The following is a 16,647-nucleotide window of genomic DNA, read 5'->3' as shown; positions in this document are numbered from 1 at the left end:
GAGGCTCCAAGACACCTCAAAATAGAGTTTGTTACCAGGAAACCGGCACATATGGTAATCATGCACCAAGTTAAATCCGTTTTTCTCTCCCATTTTTAGGTAAATGGTGAAATTACATTACTCCCTCTGAGTTTGCTAAATGATAAACTCACCATAACCCTAACCGGTGTGTATGCCACCCTGAAAACTCAGTTCGGCCTTAAAGTGGCTTATGACTATAATTGGCAAGTGGAAATCACTCTTCCCAGTAGCTACTATGGGTCAATGGGCGGTCTCTGTGGAAACTTTAATAATAATCCTCGTGATGACAAGATGTCCCCTGACAAGAAGCAGCTCACCACCATTACTAAGTGGGCAAAGTCATGGAAAGCCATTGATGATGATACTTTCTGCTCGGACAGCTGTCAAGGAAACTGTGTAGAATGTAATGAAACCTTAAAAGCCATTTATGAAGGAGAGGAATTCTGTGGCGTCATCGAGGACGATGGTGGACCTTTCAGTAGTTGTCACGCTAACGTCAGCACCACCTTATACTTCACCAGCTGCGTGAAGGATGTCTGTAGCCACAACGGAGCTGGCCTCTGTCAGGCTTTTGAGTCTTATGCCACGGCTTGCCGAAAACAAGGAGTGGAACTTCCTAACTGGAGGAATGCTACAGGATGCAGTAAGTAGATTTAGCAAAAATTGGAAGATGTTCTAGAATTTTCCCATTACTATTGATATGACAATTCCATCTTTTCTGTATTTTTTTTTTAAATGGGATCTTGCATCATATATACAGTATTCTTTCTGATTAATGTGTCAAATAACAATTCCAGAGATGATTCAAACAACACAGAAAAAGCCGCTCAGGTGAGGCAATCACCCAGGTTCCGGTCGGATCCGTCGTCCAGTAGTCAGTCATTCAAGAAAAAAGTTTGACCGCACTCAAGAATAAATAAACTTGGAGTGTTTATTCCCATATATCGAAAACAACAGTGCATCACACAGACATGGACATGGTTGACGCGTTTCACGACTCTATGGGTCGCTTACTCATGGGTTATGAATAAGCGACCCATAGAGTCGTGAAACGCGTCAACCATGTCCATGTCTGTGTGATGCACTGTTGTTTTCGATTTATGGGAATAAACACTTCAAGTTTATTTATTCTTGAGTGCGGTCAAACTTTTTCCTTGAATATCCAAATAACAATTCCAGGCATTGCCACTCACAGAGCTCCCTGTACTCCCCCTCAATGCCTTCATCTGCTTTTTTCTCCAGAAGGATGAACTATTTTTATTCAGGCATCATCCAGGGCCACCCTCTACTTCCTGGACTCAGTCATGTACATCCTGGTGCCTGGTAAATATAGCATGTGGCCAGGGTCAGGACAATGGGGGGCGGTAGAGGCTGCCTCCCTGGGCACTGTGATATCATGTGAGGTGGGAAGGGGGCACTGTGAGGGAATGTGTGTTGGGAGGGGGGATTTGGGGTGCAGCAGGGGGTAAGAATTGTTCTAGGAGGGGAAATTTGGGTGTGTGCGCTAAGAGTGGTGATTCGGGGGAATTTGTGTTGGAATTGGAAGGGGAATAGGAGAAGAGGATTTTGCTAGAAGGGTCAATTTGGGGGGGGTTGCTAAAAGATGAGATATGGTGGGGGGGGGGGGACTTGTGCTAGCAGGAGAATTTTTTGGGGGGAGGGAGGGATTTGTTCTAGTACGGATGATTGGGGCATGTTTATGCTAAGAGGGGGGGATATTTCTGTTAGGAGTGGGATATGTACGGAGAGTGGAAATTTGAGGAGTGGAGGATTTGTGCTAGAAGGGGTGATATTTTTTTTTTTGGGGGGGGGGGGGGCATTTGTGCTGTGGGGATTTTGGGGTTGGGGGCAGGGATTTGTGTTGAGATGGGGGATTTCGGCAGGGGGCAGATTCATACTGGGAGGAGGGCAAATTTATGCTTAGGGGGTAATCATGCAGACTAGTGCCCAATTTTTTTGGGGGAGTGGATTTTTTGCTGACACATAATGCTCATACATCTTGGGGGGGGCACAGTTTGGCATGTTCGCCTTTGGCTCTAGGTGACCTTGTCCCGGCACTGATTGTGGTGCCACTCTAAGGAGGAAAAGAGCCTCTTTCTCAGTTCTTCAGGGTTAAGTAGGGTGCTAGTGTATCCATGTGCTGATCCAGAAAGCAGTCAAGTGTGTAAGGATCGCCACTCTACTGGACCAGCCTGTACTGTCAAAAGGTAAGAAGCAGCATCAGCCTACAGGTCTCTGCTAAGCTATGCCCTCTGATGGTAGAGTGGCGATCTTTTTAAATGCCTAAAGTGGATGTCCAGGCAAAGCTTAACTAAAGCTAAACCTTAGGGGTAGATACCCTCCATTCTTAACTTATTCTATCTAACCCTGTAAAGAAAAGATCTGTATGCTCACCTATTCTGAAGCCCCTCTGGTCCAGTCCCATTATCAGCTGTCAGCGGCAGCTACTGTGTAGAGGAGGGGCAGCCGACAACAGATGCCCCATAGTAAGTCTATGGGTGACATCATCTCCAAGGCATTTCCAGCAGTTGCCACTGGAGAGACCATGTGACTGGACCAGAGCGACTTCAGAAAAGGTAAGTATTCGCTAGGCGACCGCCGCACGACTATTTACGGCGGTAGTCAGCTCCGTACAGGCAAAGTGACGTAGGACTACGTCACTAGCCTGTGAGCCTCTAGGGGGCAAGCACGCGCCGCCAGAGGCACGCTCCCACCCCCGCTTGTTCCCTAAGAAGTCCGCGCGTGTGACCGGCGGACCCGATGTCCGCCGGTCACTCGCGATCTCCCCGTGGAGAGGGAGAAAGGCAGGCGATAGATGTAAACAAAGCCGCCTGTCATTCTCCCCTGTGTAAGAACAGAGATCATAGGTCCTGCTATGTAGGATCGTATGTCTCTGTTGTTACACCACTAGCCACACCCCTTTACAGTTAGAAGCACGCCCCTAGGGACACACTTAACCCCTTGATCACCAATAAAGGTAACCCCCTCCCTACCAGTGTCATTTTTACAGTAACAGTGCATATGTATAGCACTGATTACTGTAGTAATGTCACTGGTAACCCCAAAAGTGTCAAAAATGTCAGTCAAGGGTCCGATCTGTCCGCCGCAATGTCGCAGTCCCGCAAAAAAAAAATCGCAGATCACCGCCATTACTCAAAAATAACAGAAATATTTCCCTCAGTTAGTAAACGCAATAACTTTTGCGCAAACCAATCAAAATATGCTTATTGCGATTTTTTTTCACCAAAAATATATAGCAGAAAACAAATTGGCCAAAAATTTTAAAAAATTTTGATTTTTACATTTTTTTTGGGGAATTTCATATAAAAAAATGTGAAAAATATTGTTATTTTTTCAAAATTTACGCTATTTTTTTGTTTATAGTGCAAAAAGTAAAAATCGCAGAGGTGATCAAATACCACCAAAAGAAAGCTCTGTTTGTGGGAAAAAAATGACGTCAATTTCATTTGGGTACAGCGTCGCCCGGCTGCGCAATTGTCCGTTAAAATCACGAAGTGCCGAATCGCAAAATAGGGCCTGGTCAGGAAGGGGGTAAAATCTTCCAGGGCTTAAGTGGGTATACAGATCTTTTTTTTACATAATTAGATGGAATAGGTTTAGAAAAGGGGTGGGAGTAGGTTTAGCCTTAGTTAGGTTTTGCCTGAACTTCCACTTTAAGTTTCCAATTTGCATAGACCTGTAGAGAAAGGAGGAATGTCACGTACCTGGTCCGAAGCCGGAGTGTAGAGAGGGCTCCCCTTGCGGCTAGATGCAGAACACCCCTGGAGGTGAGACAGGGAGTGCTGTGCCCGAAGTAGCACGGGTTGCCGGCTGGGATGGCCAGATGGTGGCTGCGGCCAATGGGTGATAGGTCCAAGGCGGATCTGGAACACTTGACAAGCCAGGCAGGTGTGCTGCAGGAACAAGGTAAGCTGGGTAGCCCACAGGAGACTGGTAATGCGGAGCAAAAAGCCAAGCCGGGTCAGACACTAGAGAAAGCAGAGGAGAGTCCAGGGACAAGCCAAAAGGTCAGGAGCCAGAGGTATCAACAGGAGTCGAGGTCAAGCAATCCGGGTCGGCAACAGGAAATCCAAGATAAGCAGGCAAAACAAGGCACAAGGGACACGGGGAGCTGAAGATCATCCAGCAATTAGTGACTGTCATTGCTGAGCTTAAATAGGCCGTTTGGCGCCAAGCGCCGTCACGTCCTGCGTGCACGCGTGCGCATTGGTGCACACACGTTCTTAGTTGATCTTGCCCGGAGTTGGCCGCGCATGCATATTCGCGCCAATGCGTGAATGCGCTGATTAGCCAAACTGTTGGAGTTTACCTGACAAGGAACAAGCATATTTTCAGAAAACTTAGTACGCAGCTGTATAAGGTCCCATGTAGACCTAAAGGTTTTTAGTCATACCTTGTTGTTTTTTGTTTTTTGTTGGTTTTTTCAACCTGACTAACTATGTAACCTTGTAGCTTGGCCTGTTGCAATCCATAGAAAAGGTGAAGGTAGACCTTACTCAAGTCTCTGGAGGCTGTAAAGACCAAGCTGCAAAATGTATCCTGCTTTACTACATTCATACACATGAAGGTTGGGTAGGGTTGTGTTTTAAAGAAAAATATAATGTTTAATAAAACGATTTGTTCAATTTTCCCCAGATATGATCTGTCCTGAGAACAGCCGGTATGAATATTGCGGTGGTGCTTGTCCAGCCAGCTGCTTTGACAGAAACGCCCCAGATCGATGTAGAGATCCCTGTGTGGAGACTTGCCAATGTAACGAAGGATATATGTTGAGTGCCGGAAATTGCATTGATGTCAAAACATGCGGTTGCCTCCACAACGGGGTTTATTACCAGGCCAACCAAGAATTTTGGTCTGATGAAAAATGCAGAGTGCGCTGCAAGTGTAACCCGAATCTGGGCATGGTGATTTGCGAAGAGGCAACATGTCAGAGCAATGAAAGGTGCATGTTGAGAAATGGAATCAGGGACTGTTACCCTGTGAGTTACTCCACATGTGTTAGTACTGGTGACCCACACTACACTACATACGATGGCGAGAAATACAATTTCATGGGCACCTGCATCTACCAGCTAACCGGACTGTGCGTCCCAGATCCAAATCTTACCCCTTTTAATATCAAAATTCAGAATGATAAGAGGGGTAGCAAAGCTGTGTCCTACACAAAGTCATTGACCTTGGAAGTATACAACCACACAATAACGCTAACCCGGGACCATCCACAGAGGGTTTTGGTAAGCATTTAATTGAGATATTCTAAATTCTTAATTTTTATTTTATACCTTGCTAAGTCAATGTGGAAAATGTACTGGTATTGAGAGATAATAATCTTACTTTATAATTTGAGGTCTTTGAAGGGAACCACAATGCATTTTAACCACTTTACCACCGGAGGATTTTGCTGTCTTACATCTGGGCCACTTTTTGTGATTCGACACTCTGTGACTTTAACTGACAATTGCGCGGTCATGCAACACCGTACCCAGACGAAATTTACGTCCTTTTTTCCCCACAAACCAAGCTTTCTTTTGGTGGTATTTGATCATCTCTGCGATTTTTATTGTTTGCGATATTAATTAAAAAATGCGACAATTTTGAAAAAATAACAATATTTTTCTACTTTGACAGTTAAAAAATATCCGATATATTCAATTTTTGTCATATATTTAGGCCAAAATGTATTTAGCTATATGTCTTTGACAAAAAAATTCTCAATGAGCGTATTTTTAACCGCTTTAAGACCGGAAGATTTTACCCCATTCCTGACCAGGCCATATTTTGCGATTGGGCACTGCGTTAATTTAATGGACAATTGCGCGGTCGTGCGACACTGTACCCAAATTGAATTGACGTTCATTTTTTCCCCATAAATAAAGCTTTATTTTGGTGGTATTTGATCACCTGTGCCATTTTTACTTTTTGCGCTATAAACAAAAAAGTGCGACAATTTTGAAAAAATAACAATAACTTAGCCCCCCTTACATTAGAGATGCCTCACAGAGCCCCCCTTACATCAAATACCCCTTTACATTAGAGATCCCCACAGAGCCCCCCCTTACATCAAAGACCCCCTTACATTAGAGACCCCCACAGAGCCCCCCCTTACATCAGAGACTCCCCACACAGAGCCCCTCTTACATCAGAGAATCCCCACACAGAGCCCCCCTTACATCAGAGACCCCCCACACAGAGCCCCCCTTACATCAGAGACCCCCACACTGAACCTCCAGGCCGCGGTCCCCGCTTACCTCCCGCTGTGTGGCCTGATCATCTGCAAGCTGTGATGGCCGCACGGCTCCCCTGTTGCCCATGGCGCCCTGTGCGGCCGCACAGCTTGTACACCCCAAAGGCCGGCCCTGGTTTTAGTAAACCAAACCCAAAGTGTTCTTTTTGACTCATTTGCTTTGGATCTACATCTGAAATGTAATAACATTTAATTATCAATATTCTCATGAAGTGCTGTTTAAGTTATCAAGCCATCTTTCTTAAATGTCTCTAATATTCTTTCTTTCAGGTTGATGGCGTTGCCCATTTCATTCCATTTTCCCTGGAGTCCAATGCAATCAAGGTATTTATGAAGGGAGAACATGCTTTTGTCAGAACTGATTTTGAAGTTACTATGAATTACAATTGGGACAATTATGGCCGTGTCATGGTGCCTAATACCTATGCTAATGCCCTTTGCGGTCTGTGTGGAAACTACAACCAAGATCCACTTGATGACTTGACCCCCAATGTCAATGCAAGTGATGGAATTAAGTTTGAAGACAGGTATAAAGTGGGCGATGTACCTGAATGCAAAGTGGGCTGTTTAGGAAAATGCCCAGAATGCAGCGACAAAGAGACACAGAAATACTCCAGCCAAAATTACTGTGGCGTTCTCACACTGGAAGATGGACCTTTCAGTCAGTGTAAGGAGACCCTTGACCCAACATCATATTTCACTGACTGCGTATTTGACAGCTGTCAGTACGAAGGACGATATTCGGCTACATGTGCGGCCATTGCTCGATATGTCACCGAGTGTCAAGAAAAAGGGGTTCAAATTAAGGAATGGAGGAAAGGCACCATCTGTGGTAGGTGACCAATTGTTCATGAATTTGACTAACCAGAATGTTTAGCATAATAATTTAGCAAAATGTTTTCTTTTAACGTATATCTAACTCACAATACTCTTACTTCATTTAAGAACTTAGACCAGTGGTTGTTAACTTATGAGGTAAAGAAGGGCCTCAAATGCAACCCACAACATTACAAGGACCGCATGTAATGTTCAATATATGTAATGCCTGAAAGGACTGTCAGAAACTGCAGACCTGTAGCACTGCCCCCGTAAGGACTGCCAGTTATTCACTCTACGGGACCCCTGAGTTACTAGCACACAGTCATGGCAGATACAATTTCTTAATTCCTCCACTCGGCTCACTCCAATAATCAGTCCAGGGGTATTTGGTTGTTTTTGAGGTTTATTGCAAATTGGGGACAGGAGAAGGAAACAGTGGGATACTCCAATTTAACTATAGACAATGCTGAGGACTCCTATCTTTTGATATAGCCAGGCTGTTGATTCACCCTTCCACTTTGGATGAATTTAGATTGAGTCTCTTTCCCTCAGATGACTAAATGGACAGACAATTATCTTCAGGACACTCTCCCCAGTATCCTATTTCTCTTCCTCTGCTGACACCTGCCCACTGACTTATCCTAAAAGCAGGGGTGCCCCCCCCCCCCTCAGGTCAGGCCCCTTGACATGAGTCCCTGTACTTACGATACTATAGTCCCAGAGTCTCCAGTATTTCCCCTCTCAGTCAGCTCTCCTGGACCTCAGGGTTCAGCTCCTCAGGCTCAACCACTCCTCTGGTCCTTAGGAGGACTTCCTGCGACCACATGACACCTCTACAGAGAAGGAAGCAGCCACCTCTTCCCTCTGGGACTCTGCTCTCCAGCCAAAGACCCCCACAACACATGTGCTCCTGGCTTTAATACAGTATCCCAGAATGCACCGAGATGACCTGCTCTCTGCCAATCACCAGGACTATATCAAAGCCTATGCTCCCATTCATTAGGTTTCCTCTCACTGTCCAACATGCCTCCCTATTGAACCAGCGTGGAACACTCTTCAGACTGAATGAATTGCACACTGAGCACATTTAGCAGACCTCACTAATAGATCCTGCTCCCTGATAGGCAGAGATCAATATAGATTTGCCTGCAGCTCCTCTGGTAAGCAGACAGAGCTCAAAACTATACTCTCTCTTTAGCACCTACCTAGGAGGGTACTACAGACCTTATAAAGGAAATGAGGGTCAGAGAGTGTGGACAGGATACATTGTTGGCTGGGGACATGCTGCAGAAGACAATATGAAACTGGGAACATATTACATGAGCTAGTAGAGATCAATGCTAATACCCTAATCAATGTTCCCACTACAGACTGCTGAGGTCTGAAAGCCACACATCATATACCAAAGGGCCCCAGGCTGCCCTTGGGCCTTAGGTTGGGTACCAGAGACTTAGACGGTCTTATCTAAATGAGGACCTTTCAATTGGTTCAAGAGACATCTTATCTTGGATTGTCCTGATATAAATCTGGTGCACGTGTAACTGCTGCTAAACAGTAAAATAGATAGTGTAGGGTTCAGTGGTAAAAGTTACCCACAGGTGAATTAAGATAAACATCCTTAACCTTAAGTTTACTCAAAGAAGAAATCAAGGTGATTTGAGTGTTTTGCTGGGATTTTGCTGGGCGCGCCCCCCCTAGAGCCTTAAAGCAAAATCACGTATATTTAAGTGATTTTGCGTTTAAGGGCCGCCCTGCCGCAGTATATATACGGTGGGCAGTCCTTAAGTGGTTAAATATGTTCATTGCCTGTGAGCTAACCAACCCCCATATCTCACCTGGTGGATTAGGCAGCCATCTAGGGCACACTGCTGCCTAGGCTGCTGGTTTCTTCAGGGCCGGGCCAGGGCAAGGGGGAGACAGAGGCAGAGGTGGATTATCACCTTGCCCCCAGGCCACTCTGATGCCCCCAAAAAAGGCCACTGCAGCATTACTTCGCTCAAAGTATTAGTGCCCAGTTCCGCTTTTTCCACGCTGGCCACTACTGCCCATTGCCTGGTTCCTAGGACCGCCTGGCTTCCAGCAACCAGTGGCATCACCTAATGCAAGCCCCGGCATTCAGAGTGGAGGTCAGAGAAGGATGCAACTTCCTTCTCTTCCTCCTAGTGCTTAATTCCACCCGCCTCCTCCAGCCTCTGTGGTGACGGCCCCCTGCTCAGAGGGAAGGGAACTGCATTTGAGAGTCTCAGTCTACTCAGTCTGAGGTGAGGCTGGCCATGAGGGAGCCGGGCAGACAGGGGCTGACTGGCAACTTTCAGCCCAGGGGGCAAGTACAAACCAGAGGCCCATGGTGCAGAGACTCAGCCCCCCTCCTACTCTCTATCTCCCCGGCCTCCTCCTGACCCCATTCCAGGCTGAAGCTCCACTCCAACTACTCTCTACTCACTGTCCAAATCCGGTTTCCCAGCCTGGCCAGTAGGGGTGGTCAGGGCTGTCCGGAGGAGAAGAGTCTCCTGTGGGGCATGGAACCGGCCTCTGCTCAGACAAAGCTTGCACCATCCATGCTGGGGGGAGGGCTGCGCTCTGTCCTTGTCTTTATCCCGCACTCAGTAGGTCAGCAGTGGGGACTTTTTACTTCTCTTCACCAGGAATCCTTTAGGCATGTCTGTGGCAGAAGCGGTGCAGCCTTTTTATGGGGCATCAGAGTGTCCCAGGTGGGAAATTGCCCCCCATTCCCCTGGCCCAGTCGTCCCCTGCAGGCAGAGACCCATACAGAAAGGATTGCAGCTGAGCTGCTGCTGTAGGACAGATGACAACCGCGGAGGAGGTCACATCCTTAGATCTCAGGGGTTCATGTTGTGACCCTCCCAAAAGTGAAGCAATACAGGTCTCAGCATGAACCCCTCAGAGCTGAGAATAGGACACCCCCCTGAACAAGTGAACAACTACATGTCCCAGCATGAATCCTTGAGATCAAAAGTTATCAGTGGTTTCACTGGGAATACAAATCATCATTTTTTTTAATAATTCTGTCTTAAACATTTTAAAGTTTTTTTTTTTTTTGGGAGTGGTGGGTGCAAATAGCTGGTCTTGCCTAGGGAGCAAAATAGTCTAGCACCGGCTCTGGGTGGATTTCTCTCATTGCTTATTGTAGCTTGAAAATGTAATTGGAGAGCCTAGCTACAGAAGAAAGTAACACCTTGTTCTAGAAAGGGTTGGAGACCCAATAGATTGTAAGGGAATCTAAAGACTAGAGTTGCTGGTGCCCACTTTGTACTTATGTTCCAGTTTCGGGTACAATTGGCCTTGAAATGTGAAAAATAATCAAGCTTGAAAAATAAAATCGACTTTTTTTTTTTGCCTTTCAGAACCTTCTTGCCCACCAAACAGCCACTATGAGCTTTGTGGGCCTGGCTGTCATGCCACATGCTCCAGCCTGACCGCTGCTTCTGACTGTGTAAGGTCATGTACCGAAGGATGCTATTGTGACAACGGCTTTATCCTCAGTGGAGATACCTGTGTCCCCATCTCTGATTGTGGCTGCGACTACAACAATAGCTACTACCAGAAAGACGAGGTCTTCTACCCAGCACGAAAATGCAACGAGCGATGCCAATGTGGGGAAAATGGACAAGTCCAGTGTGAGGCTGCCCCCTGTGGGCCAAATGAAGAATGTAGAGTGGTCGATGGAGTCATTGGCTGTCACAACAAGATCACAGGCACTTGTCTTGCCGCTAGCAACAGTCACTTCACCTCCTTTGACGGTGTTAGCTACAGCCTCCAGGGCTCGTGTTCCTATATTCTGACTGATGTCTGCAGCACAAACGTGGAGCTCAGAAACTTTTCAGTTATTGCAGAGAGCATTGCTTTCGGGGAAGGTCCATATCTTGGAATGCGTGCATTAAAGGTTGTTGTAGATGACTATGAGATCACCATGATTAGAGGAGTACAATGGACAGTAAAGGTGAGTCTTTTATGAAGGTTTTGGCCTAGATAAAGTATAGATCCCATGAAGCCACACATCAATACAGTCCCAGTGGTATTGGAATGAATGGCAGTCTCTGCCTGGGCTCCAGGTCACGTCCCCAACACGTTTGACTCCGCCTCTCCATGTTTAATCATAGAGATCTTTTTGGGCCACATTTTTTGCCTTAAAAGGACCCTGTTATCACAAAAATAAAAGTGTGGAGAGAAAAATATATAGTATAAACAGTAGGAAAAAAATACAATTACTGAAATACTTGATACAGAGATTTTAAGCCTATTCTATTTAAAACTAAAAAAATAAATAGTAAAAGCAGGGCTTTTTTTCTCAGAAAATAGGTGCAGGAACTGAACCACGACCCCCCCCCCCCCCAAAAAAAAAAAAAAATCTACCACCTCCCCCCACACACACACACTTACTTTAAACTGAAAAAAATAGTGGGTGCGGTAAATTTCACTAACAGCGGGAGGGTCCTAAAGGAGCATTAAATACCAGGAGTACATTATGTATAGAGTGCAGAGTTGGAGGTGGTTACACACAGAGTGCAGAGTTTGGGAGCGCACTGCATACACAGTGCAGAGTTCAGGGGTATTCTGCATACACAGTGCAGAGTTCTGGGTTGTGCTGCATACAGAGTGCAGAGTTCAGGGATGTGCTGCATACACAGTACAGGGTTCAGGGGTGTGCTGCATACACAGTACAGAGTTTAGGAGTGTGCTGCATATACAGTATAGAGTTCAGGGGTGTGCTTCATACACAGTACAGAGTTCAGGGGTGTGCTGCATACAGAGTGCAGAGTCCAGGGGTGTGCTGCATACAGAGTACAGGGTTCAGGGATGTGCTGCATACACAATACAGAGTTTAGGAGTGTGCTGCATACACAGTGCAGAGTTCAGGGGTGTGCTGCATACAGAGTCCAGAGTTCAGGGGTGTGCTGCATACACAGTGCAGAGTTCACACACACTGCATAATTCAGCTTTCTTCCACAGCTTCTTGCCCCTGCACCCCCCATCCACATCTCACTTTCACCCCTCTTCAACTCTGACCTTGGCATGCACCCCTCCCCCTTCTAAAAGTGCCACCATATTTCACATGTCTTACTTTTGTTGCTGTATAAGCACCCTTCCTCCTCTAGTATCTTCCCAAACACTGTAGGTGGTTCCACCACTTTCACTTGCAGGAAGATGATCCAGTGAGGGTGCCGGCATCTGCATCTCCCTTGTCTCCATCCTGCACTCAGTGGGAGCTGCTCAGGAGATCGGATCTGTGGAAGCCGTTGGGAGACATACTCCCAGAGGTCCTGAGCCGGAGGTGGTGGAACTGAGTTCCACCAAGTTCCAGCTGAAAAAAAAGCCCTGAGTAAAAGCATAATTATGCTAAAAGGTGGCAATAAATCCCATTTGCCAGCACGCCAACAGATATTCCCCATAACTAAGCTCTAGGGGGTGGAGAAAAACACATTGGGGGCGTGGCCTGGTTGGAGTTCAGGCTGAGGTTGCCACTCTCACACTGATTATAGGAGCATGTGGATATGTGGCTACAGGGGTCACCCCCTTTCTTTCTTTGAGTCATAGCAGGAGATGGGACGAGTTCCATCCCATGCCGGCACTCCTAGCAGCGGATGCAAAGGATCTACAATGCCCCAGCCATAGAGCCTGAGCGGCATGCAAAGGTGCAATAGTTCGCACCAACAGATATCAATTCATAAAACAATTCACATTAGAGATGCACACAAAGTAAAAATTTGTTCTGATTTGTTTAAGTTAATAATTTTGTTTCTCCATATTCATTATGTTAGAATGATTCATTTTTGGAATTTTTTTGTATATTTGGATTTGTTTAGTATATTTGTTTTTTTTCAAATCGACTCGAAATTCGAATTTCAAAATTTGAATTTTAAAATTTTAAATGGAAATTTTGGAAGATGACTATATTCGTTCTACATTATGCTATTCTATTCTATTCTAATCTTTTCTATTTTTTTCTACTCTATTCTATTTTTGCAAACACTGAAATGGTACTTTTAATCCCAGACCCGATATAATTTATAAAGATATTAAAAAGTAAGGGTCCCCAACACTGAACCTTGGGGTACACCACCGATAACCTTAGACCACTCTCTTAACCTTAACCACTACTCTCTGAATTCTATCTTTTAGCCAATTTTCTATCCATTTCTGATCTTTCCAAGCCTGTAGACTTTACCTTACACATTAGCCGTGTGCAGGGAACGGTGCCAAATGTTTTTGCAAAATCTAAGTATACCACGTCCACAGTCTACGTCTATTATTTTAATTTCTATTCTATGCTTTTATTTTCTATTTCTATTCTAATTTATTCTTTTATTTTCAATTATTTTATATTCTTCAATTAATTCGTTAAGGTAATAATTTTGTTTGATCTTATTTATTATGTTAAAATGATTTGTTTTCGGAATTCATTTATTATTCAGATTCATTTCATATATTCTTTATTTTCGAATCAAAATTAGAATTTTGAAAAATGGCTATATTCATTCTATTTTAATTCTATTCTATTCCTTTATTTTCAATTCTACTCTATTGCTTTTTCTATTCTACTCTATTCTATTCTAATCCATGCTATTCTTTTCTTTTTTATTTCTTTTATTTTCTATAAAGCAGCCTAAGTAGGACCCACCATCTTATTTCACTTTAATAACTTAATGTATTTATTGCAATATGTTTCATTTATAAGTTAATTATCAAATCCAAATTAAATTAATTTTCAAACCTGAACTCAATTACATTTTTGAATTTAAATTCAAATTACATTTCAAATCCGAATTCAAATTAATTTTACAATTAAAATAATTTTTCAACTTTGAATTCAAATTCAAAAGTTTACGAATTTGAATTCAAATTCATTTATGATTTCGAAATCAAATTCATTTTCAAATTTGTTGCATTATGATTTTTTTCGGATACAGTGAAATTCATTACTATTGTGATCTGAAATTTGGATACAGTAAGGAAAATATTGCCCGAATTTCAATTTGTAACCAAACTAATTACACGTCTAATTCACATAAACGAGAGGCTAACCTCAAAATATCTCATATAATAACCAACTAGATAAATATTAAAAACAGTTTATAAAATGAAGATAAATTCAAATGTGCACAAAAACTGTGCTTTTCTTTTCTTTTCTTTTCTATAAAGCAGCCTAAGTAGGAACCACCATCTTATTTCACTTTGAAAACCTACTGTATTTATTGCAATTTGTTTCAATTATAAGTTATTTATCAAATCCAAATTAATTTTTGAACCTAAATTCAATTTAATTTTTAAATTTAAATTACATTTCAAAACCAAAATCAAATTTATTTTCTAGTTAAAATTATTTTTCAACTTTGAATTCAAATTAGTTCACAAATTTGAATTCAATTTTTTTTTATTTTGAAATCAAATTCTTTTTCGAATTTGGATAATTTGTTTCATTATGATTTTTTTTTTTTTTTTTTCGGATTCAGTGAAATTCATTTCTATAGTGATTATAAAATTCGTATACAATAAGGAAAATTTTGTCCGAATTTAAATTCGTAACCAAATTAATTACACGTCTAGTTCACATAAATCAGTGGCTAATCTCAAAATATCTCATATAATAATCAACTAGAAAAATATTAAAAACAGTTTATAAAATGAAGATAAATTCGAATGTACACAAAAACTATGCTTTTCTTTTCTTTTCTTTTCTTTTCTATAAAGCAGCCTAGGTAGGAACCACCATCTTATTTCACTTTGATAACTTACTGTATTTATTGCAATATGTTTCAATTATAAGTTTATTATCGAATCCAAATCCATATTAATTTTTGAACCTAAATTCAATTACATTTTATAATTTAAATTCAAATTAAATTTAAAATCCCAATTCAAATTCATTTTCCAATTAAAATTATTTTTCAACTTTGAATTCAAATTAGTTTACGAATTTGAATTCAAATTTATTTTTTATTTCAAAATCAAATTCATTTTCAAATTTGGATAATTTGTTTCATTATTTTTCAGATTCAGGGAAATTCATTACTATTGTGATTCTGAAATTCGGATACAATAAGGAAAATTTTGTCCGAAATTCAATTTGTAACCAAACTAATTACACGTCTTATTCACATAAACAAGTGGCTAAGCTCAAAATATCTCATATAATAACCAACTAGATAAATATTAAAAACAGTTTATAAAATGAAGATAAATTCAAATGTGCACAAAAACATAAAAAAAATAAAAATAATAACAAGTCCTCTCAAGTTCACAATGCAAGTTCACCCTTCAACAAAAATGTGACACAGTTAGGTTGAAACAGATCTTTCCATTACGTGCAGCAAAAAAGAAGTGCAGCTCTTCAAACTGTGGAACACCTCACCACAATGGGGTTAGTTTACTAAGATTGGAGAGTGCAAAATCTGGTGCAGCTGTGCATGGTAGCCAATCAGCTTCGAAGTTTGTTTGTCAAAGATTAACTGAACAAGTTGACTTGTTAGCACAGCTGCACCAGATTTTGCACTCTTCAGTTTTAATTAATCAACCCCATTGTTCCTCCATTGCCTGCCAAATCATATATTTTGACCAGAAAGATTTGACCCTCTATAAAATAAAATTGCGTTTAATGTGAAGGAACTCCCGTCACAAGTAACAATGTTAATCCTTCTCAGGTCTACTAGTCAACCTCTGGTTCTCAAATATCCGAATCCCTGAATATTCCTTATTCAGGGATTCGGATATATCCGAATATCCGAATTACAGTATAAACTAAGTTTACTGAATGCTTCGAATAACTAAAAAAAATTTGTCCGAACTTTTGGAAATTCTAATTGAAATTCGAATCAAATTTTACATTGAATTCAAGTCGAATTCGAACTGTAAACATATTTCTGAATTCAAAGGCTGTGCAAGTTATTAGAGCACCATTTCCAAATAATGCTGTTTTTGTTAAGCCAAAGATGATTTCAAGAGTCATCGTAATCATTTGATGAAGATTTTCTTTTGTTTGTTCACTTCCAGTCACATTCGAAAAAAAAAATTCTAAAGTTTTTGACCGTTTCAAAATGTATCGATTTGAATTTACCAATTTTTTCAATTTGAAACATTCGAAGGAAATTCTAAAGAGACATAAAACTAATATCGTATACAGATTCTGAATACGAATCCTGAATCCGAATTGAACGAATCAAGCGAATTTAACAAAATAAAATACCTAGATGAAAGAAGCTAAACAAAACGAAACACATGTCTAGAATAAAATTTTAGTTTCAATTATAGTGCTATAAAATAATGGATGTGGGGGCCATTTGGTGGGCGGAATTCTTTTTTTATTTGGGGGGGGCAGCATTTTATTCTTGGATCCAGGCAGCACAATGTCTTGGGTTAGCCCTGAATTTTAGGCAAAATTATAAATTGCATTTGAACATTTGAAATTGACAACGAAAAATGAATCATATTTCAAAATTTTTATTTTTTTTAGATTATTTCTTAATTCCTTTGTTTTATATTTATTTGGAAATGTTCTATAAGAAAATGTGTTGCAGGTAAAATGT

At 41.9% G+C, this 16,647-nt stretch overlaps 1 protein-coding gene across 1 annotated transcript in view; it reads left to right on the top strand.

Annotated features, from left to right (window-relative positions):
* Positions 1-16,647, top strand: part of LOC309569037 (IgGFc-binding protein-like) — a gene marked incomplete at both ends in the record, with an annotated part of 58,640 nt that overhangs the window by 34,721 nt on the left and 7,272 nt on the right. Inside the window, 6 exon segments of the mRNA XM_082274798.1 lie at positions 100-664; positions 4,678-5,276; positions 6,557-7,118; positions 10,471-11,066; positions 12,223-12,238; positions 15,119-15,193. Of these exon segments, the coding sequence (XP_082130924.1) occupies positions 100-664; positions 4,678-5,276; positions 6,557-7,118; positions 10,471-11,066; positions 12,223-12,238; positions 15,119-15,193 (2,413 nt within the window).

Source organism: Pelophylax lessonae (genome assembly GCF_965119305.1).
Source record: "Pelophylax lessonae genome assembly, chromosome: 12".
NCBI classification, from domain to species: Eukaryota; Metazoa; Chordata; class Amphibia; order Anura; family Ranidae; genus Pelophylax; species Pelophylax lessonae.
The sequence above is the reverse complement of the archived record's forward strand: the minus strand, read 5'-3'. Positions and strand labels throughout refer to the sequence as shown.